Below are 10,016 nucleotides of genomic sequence, written 5' to 3'. Positions count from 1 at the left end.
TCTCTTGACCTCGTGATCCACCCGCCTCGGCCTCCCAAAGTGCTGGGATTACAGGCTCGAGCCACCGCTTCTGGCCTTTTTTTTTTTAAATCTTTTTTGGAGACGGAGTCTCACTCTTGCCCAGGCTGGAGTGCAATGGCTCCATCTCAGCTCACTGCAACCTCTGCCCCACCTGGGTTTCAAGCGATTCTCTTGCCTCAGCCTTCCCAGGTAGCTGAAATTACATGTGCTTGTCACTGCACCCAGCTAATTTTTGTATTTTTTGTTGGGGAGGCTATGTTGCTGAGGCTGTTCTTGAACTCTTGGGCTCAAGCAATCCACCTGCTTCAGCCTCCCAAAGTGCCGGGATTACAGGTGTGGACCACTGCCCCCGGCCAGAATAAAATCTTACTGCAACCTTTGTGTGGCCCAAAGATCAACAGGGAAAATTAAAAGATGTTGACACATGGCTGGTCCCAGTGCAGTGATGTTTACAACTAATTGAACACAACCAGTAACAGATTTCTTTGTTCCTTCTCCACTCTCACCGCTTCACTTGACTAGCCTTTTAAAATTGAAAAATATACATATTAGCTGGGCATGGTGGTGCGTGCCTGTAATCCCAGCTACTTGGAAGGCTGAGGCAGGAGAATTGCCTGAACTCAGGAGGCGGAGGTTGCAGTGAGCCGAGATTGCGCCATTGCACTCCAGCCTGGGTCTCAGAAAAAAAAAAAAAGAAAAATATACATATTAGACACACATCAAACATTCAACAAATAAGGCCTGCATTCTAGTGAGAGGAAAGACTAAAAAGTGGAACCATGCTAAGTCCCATAGAGAAAAACAGGAAGGCAGAAAGAATAGTGGGGGAAGTGATCGAAATCTTAAGTAGGGTGCCTTGGAAAGGGTACACTGAGAAGACAATGTTTGAACAGAGCCAAGTAGAGGAAACAAATATTGCTCAGATGATCTATGTGGCTTGGTTAGCTGCCTGGGTCAAAAGAGCCTTTTAGTAAATAAAGACATGCTATTTTAATAAGTGTGATTTTATTAGTTGAAAGTACCTTTCCACCAGGCGAGGTGGGTCACGCCTGTAATCCTGGCACTTTGGGAGACTGGGTGGGGGGCGGATAGCTTGAGCTCAGGAGTTAGAGACCAGCCTGGGCAACATAGTGAAACCCTGTCTTTAAAAAAGAATACAAAAATTAGGCTGGATGCGGTGGCTCACGCCTCTAAGTCTAGCACTTTGGGAGGCCGAGGTGGGCGGATCACGAGGTCAGGAGATCCAGACCATCCTGGCCAACATGGTGAAACCCCGTCTCTACTAAAATACAAAAAATTAGCCAGGAATGGTGGTACACCTATAGTCCAGCTACTCGAGAGGCTAAGGTAGGAGAATCGCTTGAACCCGGGAGACGGAGATTGCAGTAAGCCGAGATCACGCCACTGCACTGCAGCCTGATGACAGAGCCTGAGCGAGACACCATCTCAAAAAATAAGTAAACAAACAAATAAATAAATAACGCTGGGTGTGGTGGTTCGCTCCTGCAGTACCAGCTACTTGGGGTGTCTAGGCGAAGGATCACTTGGGCCCAAGGGGCAAAGGTTGCAATGAGCCGAGCACTCCACTTGGAGGACTACACTGCAGTATCCAAGTTTGGGTTGGGGAATGGAGCCTAGAGAGGTAGTTCTGACACCCCAGTTCCTTTCTCAATAAATAAAAAGGTACTTTCACTGAGGCCTCCGCAGTGTAACTGCATATTTCTGGCTCTGAGAAAAGAGACAAGAGTTCTAATCGCTACCCTTTAATCTCGGAAAGGGGGCTTTGCGTTTTTGAGCTCAGTGTCACATGTAACAGATGCTTTCAATTGAGCAGCGTTTACTTTATGTCTCTTAAAGAGATAGGGTCTCACTATGTTGTGCAGGCTGGACTACAGTGGAGCGATAATGGCTCACTGCACCCTCGAACTCCTGGACTCAAGCGATCCTACCCCCATACCCTCCTGAGTAGCTGGAACTACAGGCACGCGCCACCCCGCCTGGCTTGAGCTTCGTTTTTAGCTAGAGTTCAAAAAGTGCAGAAACAGGAACCTGCATTTTCCAGCCTAAGCCCGACGCAGTCGTAGGAGACCCCGCAAGCTGGCAGATGTTTCCTTTGAAGCCGCTCCCCGTCCGCTCGCTTCCAGTGGACTCCTAAACGTCATCAGACAGCGCCGGAAGTGCCCTCACGCTGCCTAGGAGACAAGACGCGAGGCCGGCAGCGCTCACCGGGTCGCCATGGAGCTTCCCTTAGGGCCGTGCGACGATTCCCGTGGCTGGGACGATGACTCGGATCCCGAGTCAGAGACAGACCCCGACGCGCAGGCCGAGGCCTACGTGGCCCGCGTGCTCAGTCCGCCAAAATCCGAGCTGGCGACCCCGCGCCCCTCGCAGCTGTCCACGCCCGCCTCATCCCCGAGCGCTTCGGAGCCTCGAGCCGCGTCCAAGGTTTCGACCGTAAGTGAGCCGGGCCTTCTGAGCCTTCCCCCGGAGCTGCTGCTTGAGATCTGCTCCTACCTGGACGCCCGCCTCGTGCTCCACGTCCTGTCACGCGTGTGCCACGCTCTGCGTAACCTCGTGCTTGACCATGTCACCTGGAGGCTACGCGCGCAACGCCGTGTACGCGCGCCCTACCCAGTGGTGGAAGGTGCGTGCACCCAGGGGCCGGGGGCGCCCGCCCAGGTCAGGCTTGGGGCGGGGAAGAGGTACATGGGGTGTTCTGGACACAGTCTCTGGAGCAGGCTTCATGGCTGCCGTGGCTCAGTCTGGAGGCTGAGGCAGTTACTGGTGGTGCTGAAGCACTTGAGGACCTCTGAGTGGACCACGAGGCAGTCAGGCACTTGGGATCCTGAGGCTATGTAAACCCCTACCCTGGGGCTGAGGTCCCTGAACTCAGGATTCAAATATCCTCAGTCTTGGGGTCTTGTGGTACTGAGTCTCTGACCCTTGACAGGGGATTGACACAGGGACTTGAAGTCTTAGGCTCTGGAGTTTGTGCTGGGGCTCAAAGTGAGCCCAAGGATCCTCAGGTTCTGAGTCCAGCGTAGAAGCTAAGGCAGCACCTGTTGATGTCAAAACTCCTGAGCCCTAGAGCCTTGACCCAGTTAGGGATGAGACAGTGGCTCAAGGCCCAGCCCCTGTAAACCCTTGAACCAGGTTAGGATTTGGGGTTAGGATCCCTGACACCAGACCTCAAGCCCTGGGTCTACCCTGGCATCTTAGGCAGGGCTTGTCAGTCACTCCTCTTGGCCCTGAGTTGATTGGTTCCTGGGGAAGGACAGTTGGGAACTGAATTGATATCGTTCCTCCTGAGGTAGTGTTGCTCCTGACACAGCTGGATCCTCAGGCCCTTAAGCCAAGATGTATTATAGGTGGGGTGCTGAAATCTTTAACCTGGAAGCCTTGGTTCTGCTTCTGAGTTAAGGTAATCAAACACCTGTAAGCCAAGATGTATTACAGGTTGGGTGTTGATACCCTTAACCTGGAAGCTTTGATTCGGCATCTAAGTAGGGCAATCAAACACCCAACCTTAGAGAGGAATCAGAATCACTCTGCGATCAGTGATTCTCAAGGCGTTGCCATCCAGCCCCCCAGGTCAGACTCTCCCAAAAAGCTGAATAAACACAAATGCTTGGATCCCGTCCATACCACTGAATCTCTGCATCTGGGGCTTGCGTTTTGCATCTTGACAAGGCTCCCCAGTTTCCAGATACTGTTCGAGAAACAGCCTCCTTGGTCTAGTTCAGATGGCTGAGGCAGGAAGGGTTTGTCATGAGGCCCCAGCTTCTATGCCAAGTCTGAGGATTGAGGGGGTGAGGTCAGAACTCAACATGCTGAGACTGCTGTCCTCTGAGTTTGGGTTGGGGGATGGGGCCTGGAGAGGTACTTCTGAGACCCCAGTTCCCAATTTCTGGAAACTGGAATGAGGAGGAGTCCTAGACCTGCCTGGAAAATGAGCAGGCAGGCAGGTGGTTCCAAGGCCAGAGCCTACACCTGCTTGGGGTGACAGAAGGGATCCCCATGGGGTTCTGTCCAAGTCTGGTGTAGGGCGGGCTCCCTGGAAGCCAGGATTGGGTGTGGCCAGCTGGTGTGGGTGCTCGGGTCCCTCCCCACCGGGGACCCTACTCGTGGTAACCCACAGGGAAGAACTTTGACTGGCCAGCAGCCTGCACTGAGCTGGAGCAGCACCTGTCCCGCTGGGCGGAGGATGGGCGCTGGGCTGAGCACTTCTGCCTGGCCAACGGGCACATTTCATCCATTGACTCAGTGCTGCTGCTCCAGGTGAGACGGGGTCTGTGGGAGGCCAGGTAGGGGTGGGCCAGGGTGGCCCTGACAGCATCACCTTGCTCCCTTCCCAGGGTGGGGCACTCTGTCTGTCGGGCTCCCGAGATCGCAACGTCAACTTGTGGGACCTGCGGCAGCTGGGGATGGAGCCCAGCCAGGTTCTGGTCAAGACCTTGGGCACCGATCGATTTAGTACGCACGAGGTGAGAGGTCAGGTAGGGATAGGAGGTGTGAGGTCCTGAGTAGGGCATCTTGGTTAAGGCCCCAGGTTTAGGTGCAGGACCACATCAATCTGAATCTGATTCTTAATCCTTGGTGTGACTTTGGGTGAGATGTGTGACTTCTCTGTGCCTCAGTTTCTACTTCCATCCAGTGGGTGATTAGGATGAGGATGAAGGAGATACATGCATTAATGTGGACATGCATTAAACTCAGGCTTTTTTTTTTTTTTTTTTTTTTGAGATAGTCTGGAGTGCAGTGGCACAATCTCAGCTCACTGCAACCTCCACCACCCAGGTTCAAGCGATTCTTCTGCCTCAGCCTCCTGAGTAGCTGGGACTATAGACGCGTGCCACCATGCCCAGCTAATTTTTGTATTTTTAGTAGAAACAGGGTTTCACCATATTGACCAGGCTGGTCTCAAACTCCTGACCTTGTGATCCGCCTGCCTTGGCCTCCCAAAGTGCTGGGCTTACAGGTGTGAGCCATTGTACCTGGCCTTTTTCTTTTCTTTTTTTTTTTTTTTGAGATGGGGTCTCTTTCTGTCACCCAGGCTGGACTGCAGTGGCATGATCTCAGCTCACTGCAACCTCTGCCTCCCAGGATCAAGTGATTCTTCTACCTCAGCCTCACCAGTCACTAAGGTGGTCAGGCTGGTGGCTGAGATCTTGGGCTTGGGACCAGGCTGCTGGGTCCCACTGTGCTACTTCCTGGCTGTGTGACCCTGAGTGAGAAACTTAACCTCTCTGGGGCCCAGATTCCCCTTTTGTAAAATGAGATACATAATAGTGCCCTCCTCAGCAGGATCTGTGAGCAGTAAGTCAGCATCCAGCACTCTGTGCGTATTAGCTCCTGAGGCAGGAGATGTTTTCTGCCCATTTTGCTGATGAATGAACTGAGGGGAGGTGATATGGTTTGCCAGGTCACAAAGTAGAGGCCATACTCTTAATCACTTGTCATGTGGCTTCAAACCACTACTGGTGCTGAGTCTCTGCAGAACTTAGAAATGTTACTGGGCCCGGGTACAGGGGTTCATGCCTGTAATCCTGACACTTTGGGAGGCTGGGGCAGGAGGATTGCTTGAACCCAGGAGCTAGAGACCAGCCTGGGCAACAGGGGGAGACCCTGACTCTACAAAAAATTAGCTGAGCGTGATGGTATGCACCTGGAGTCCCAGCTACTTGGGAAGCTGTGGTACAAGGATCACTTGAGCCTGGGAGGTGGAGGCTGCAGTGCCGTGATTGCACCACCGCACTCAAGCCTGGGTGACAGAGCAAGAGCTCATCTCAAAAAAAGAGTTTCTGGGGCTGGGCGCGGTGGCTCACGACTGTAATCCAGCACTTTGGGAGGCTGAGGTGGGTGGATCACCTGAGGTCAGTAGTTTGAGATCAGCCTGGCCAACATGGTGAAACCCTGTCTCTACTAATAGTACAAAAATTAGCCAGGTGTGGTGGCACATGCCTGTAATCTCAGCTACTAGGGAGGCTGAGCTATAAGAATTGCTTTAACCCAAAGGCAGAGGTTGCAATGAGCTGAGATTGTGCCATTGCACTCCAGCCTGGGTGACAAGAGTGAAACTCCATCTCCAAAAAAAAGAAAAGAAAAGAAAAACAGATTCTGGGGCGGGTGTACTTGTCCTGGACTCTGAAGTCAGGCTGACCCACAGACACAAACTAATCTCAACTCAGTTTGAACTTGCTCTGTGTTCTTGTGTTGGTTGTCTCCTTCCTTCCTCTGACCCCTGATTTTGTCATCTGTGCAATGGGGATGATCACCTGGGGCCAGAGTTGGGTGTTGTACTTACTGCAGGATCTATCCCAGTGGGCACTGGGGAGGATGAGCTCTGTGGCTTTGGGTGAGTCACTCGACCTCTCTGAGCCTTACCTGCAAAAACAGAAAGATTCTAGTCTGGGACCCCCATGGGCTGTGGCAAGTATGTGACTGTTGCTCCCTTCCACAGGGCTGGGTGTGGTCGCTGGCGGCACAGGACCATTGTGTGTGCTCCGGCTCCTGGGACAGCACAGTGAAGCTCTGGGACATGGCAGCAGATGGGCAGCAGTTTGGCGAGATAAAGTGTGAGGGGGCCTGGGCAGGGGACCTGGGGGGGTAGGACCCTGCCTGCCACTGCCCAAGCCCTGTGGTCTGTGTATTCCCAGGGCTAACTCAGCCGTGCTGTGCCTCTCCTACCTGCCTGACATCCTGGTGACCGGCACCTATGACAAGAAGGTGACCATCTACGACCCCAGAGGTGGGCCAGGAGTCCTACGGCCCAGGTTGGGAGATGTCATGCTTGGGAAGGAGACACTTGGGCCTCACAGCCTGGCTGGGACGACAGTCACATAACCAAATACTCACCACTCAGAGAGTGGCCATGCTGTGCTGATGCAATACAGACAATTTAGGCAGTGGGTGCAAAGGGAGCCTGGGCAGCCCCGGGGGCGGGTTAGAATCCTGGCTCTCCCACTTCCTAGCTATGTGACCCCCAGACAAACTTGAACCTGTTTCTCCATCTGTGAAATCCAGTAATAGCACCACTGCCAGCCCCTTGGCGTTAATGGGGGAAGACGTTGAACAGTGGTGGATGAACTAAGTTTTCTATGCCGGGCGTGGTGGTACCTACCTGTAGTCCCAGCTACTCTGGAGGCTGAGGCAGGAGGATTGCTTGAGCCCATGAATTTGAATTCAAACTGGGCAATACAGTGAGACCTCCATCTCTAAATAAAAATTAAAAATAGGCCAGGCGCGGTGGCTCACGTCTGTAATCCCAGCACTTTGTGAGGCCGAGGTGGGTGGATCACAAGATAGGAGTTCAAGACCAGTCTGGACAAGATGGTGAAACCCTGTCTATACTAAAAATACAAAAATTAGCCGGATGTGGTGGCAGGCGCCTTTAATCCCAGCTACTTGGGAGGCTGAGGCAGAGAATTGCTTGAACCCAGGAGGCGGAGGTTGCAGTGAGCCGAGATCGCACCACTGCACTCCAGCCTGGGCGACAGAGTGAGAATCCATCTCAAAAAAAGATTTAATTAAAAAAATATAAATATATTCATTTACATAAACACCTAGAAGGAACACTGCCTGGAACATAAGTGTTTTCTGTTGTTTGTTTATTCATTTGCTTTTCTTTCTTTTTTTTTTTTTTGAGATGGAGTCTTACTCTAGCCTGTTGCCCAGGCTGGAGTGCAGTGGCATGAACTCGGCTCATTGCAGCTTCTGCCTCCGGGGTTCAAGTAATTCTCCTGCCTCAGCCTCCCAAGTAGCTGGGATTACAGGTGCCTACTACCATGCCCAGCTAATTTTTGTATTTTTAGTAGAGATGAGGTTTCATTATGTTGGCCAGGCTGGTCTTGAACTCCTGGCCTCACATCCACCCACCTCTGCCTCCCGAAGTGCAGGGATTACAGGTGTGAGCCACTGCGCCTGGCCATTTTTCTTTTTTTCTAAAATAGAGACGGGGTCTTGCCACATTGCCCAGGCTGGTCTTGAACTCCTGGGCTCAGGTGATCTGCCCATATCAGCCTCCCAAAGTACTGAGATTACAGGTGTGAGCCACTGTGCCTGGCCTATATTCATTCTTATTTTGTTTAATTGAAGGGCCCGTGTACCTTGTCCAGGCAGAGCTGGAGCAGGGCTGTGGGGTAGAGGTGTGTTTCAGGCCAACCTGAGGGCAGATGCAAGACTGAGACCACCTTGGTCAGCTCCGTGCTGAGAACAGTAGCTGAGACTGGAGGAGGGCTATGGGATGGGGACAGGGATGGGCAGAGGCCTGGATTTAGCTGAGGCAGGAAAGGAGAGATGGGTCACTCTGTGGAGTGGGGGAATGAGCAGATCAAGGGTTTTGCCAGACAGAATGGAGACCCAGGATGCTCCCCTGGGCTGGGGGGACCTTTGAGGGGCTCTGATTTCCCTCCTCCCTGGCCCATTGCCCATGAAGCCGGCCCAGCCCTGTTGAAGAGCCAGCGACTACACTCTAGCCCTGTGTTGGCCCTGCTGGCAGATGACCAGCACATCATCTCAGGCAGCGAGGACCGCACCCTGGTGGTGGTTGACCGCCGAGCCAACAGAGTCCTGCAGCGGCTGCAGGTGGGCCCTCTCCAGGGGCCTGGAGGGATGGGGATGGTCACAGGCCCAGTCTGGCCTGAGCTGCCATGTCCCTTGTCCCTCTCACAGCTGGACTCCTACCTGCTCTGCATGTCCCACCAGGATATGCAGCTCTGGACTGGTGACAACGAGGGCCTGCTGCACGTCTTCGCCAACCGCAACGGCTGCTTCCAGCATGTCCGGGTCTGCTGGGGCTCCTGCCCCTGTCCATCCCTCCCCTTCAGGCCTCCTTCCTACCCCTGGGCCCCCGGTGGTGTTGGGGGGTGCAGTAGGGAGAGGCCCACCTGAGTGTCGCCTGACCTCCTCCCGCAGTCCTTCAACGTGGGCCACAGGTCTCACATCACTGGGATCCAGTACTCACTGGGAGCCTTGTATACTGCATCCACTGACAAGACCCTCCGGGTGAGGCTCCTGCCCAGCCCCTGCCCTCCCCACCTCCATCAGCCAGGGGCACCCCTCTTGACCTTGGCCCGTTGCCCCTCACCAGGTGCACGTGCCCACAGACCCACCAAGGACCATCTGCACCCGAAGGCACGACAATGGGTTCACCAAGGTAAGGTCCTGCCCCACGTGCCCTGCCCAGCTGGCCAGAATGCCACTGTCCCTGACTCCTCATGTCCCTGTCCCCTCCCAGGTCTGTGCTGAGGGCAACCTGGTGGTGGCTGCCTCTGGGGGCCTGTCGCTAGAGGTCTGGAGGCTGCAGGCCTGAGCAGGTGGACATGGATGTGGATACTGCCGGCTGGTGGCTGGGCCTCGGCCTCTGTTCTTGGGGGACCATCCCCAACATTGGTGCTGCCTGTCTCCCCCACAGGGCCTAGGGCACAAGGAGTCCTGGCCACATTCGGGTGAAGGTTCTGGTCTGGGCCCTATGCATACGGGGTTGAAGTTGGGATTCAGGCCCACCCAGGGGGCTGCTCCCTACCCTAGGGCCCTGGTTTTTTTTGTGGGAAGGGGGGGCCTGGTTTTGTTATGATTTGGATGTACCGCTCTCAGGTGAGAGTGAAAGAGAAATAAACCTGACGTGTTGGTGCTTGGACCTGCAGTATGAGTGTGGTTTGCCCGCCGGGGCTTGGCCTGAGCCTGCTTGGGGCTTGGGGGGCTGCAGGCCTGTGTGGGAGTGACTGGGAGAGATTACAAGGCTGGGCTAGGGGGTGCCTGCCAGCTGCTGCTGTGCATTTGTTTGAAGAGGCAGAGTCCTGAAGACTGTGAGCACCTGTGTCTATGATGTCACTTCTGTGTGTGCGACATATGACGTGTAGATTAGGACTCAAATCCTTGACATTTGTTTGCATGGTGGGAGAGGGCACCTGCTCAGGCTCCCATGGGTGCTGGGGAGGGCAAGAGGGACAATGTGCTCTCCACTGGGGCTCCAGGGTGTGTGTGTGTGCTGCTGT

At 54.1% G+C, this 10,016-nt stretch overlaps 1 protein-coding gene and 1 long non-coding RNA gene across 2 annotated transcripts; one reads left to right on the top strand and one right to left on the bottom strand.

Moving 5' to 3' along the window:
* Positions 1-1,009: 1,009 nt before the first annotated feature.
* LOC118150170 (uncharacterized) lies at positions 1,010-2,181 on the bottom strand. Its single transcript, XR_004738111.2, has 2 exons — positions 2,071-2,181; positions 1,010-1,163 (listed from the first exon to the last, which is right to left on the bottom strand). It is a non-coding gene; the product is annotated as an uncharacterized LOC118150170 (long non-coding RNA).
* Positions 2,182-2,211: 30 nt separating this feature from the next.
* FBXW9 (F-box and WD repeat domain containing 9) lies at positions 2,212-9,658 on the top strand. The gene is made up of 10 exons (XM_002761775.6): positions 2,212-2,665; positions 4,160-4,299; positions 4,377-4,505; positions 6,482-6,594; positions 6,678-6,769; positions 8,456-8,604; positions 8,692-8,805; positions 8,935-9,024; positions 9,110-9,175; positions 9,257-9,658. Exons 1-10 carry the CDS (start codon positions 2,257-2,259, stop codon positions 9,329-9,331), a joined length of 1,377 nt encoding a protein of 458 aa, XP_002761821.1. The 5' UTR covers positions 2,212-2,256; the 3' UTR covers positions 9,332-9,658.
* Positions 9,659-10,016: the final 358 nt, after the last annotated feature.

Source organism: Callithrix jacchus, chromosome 22 (assembly GCF_049354715.1).
Source record: "Callithrix jacchus isolate 240 chromosome 22, calJac240_pri, whole genome shotgun sequence".
Classification (NCBI taxonomy): Eukaryota; Metazoa; Chordata; class Mammalia; order Primates; family Cebidae; genus Callithrix; species Callithrix jacchus.
The sequence above is the reverse complement of the archived record's forward strand: the minus strand, read 5'-3'. Positions and strand labels throughout refer to the sequence as shown.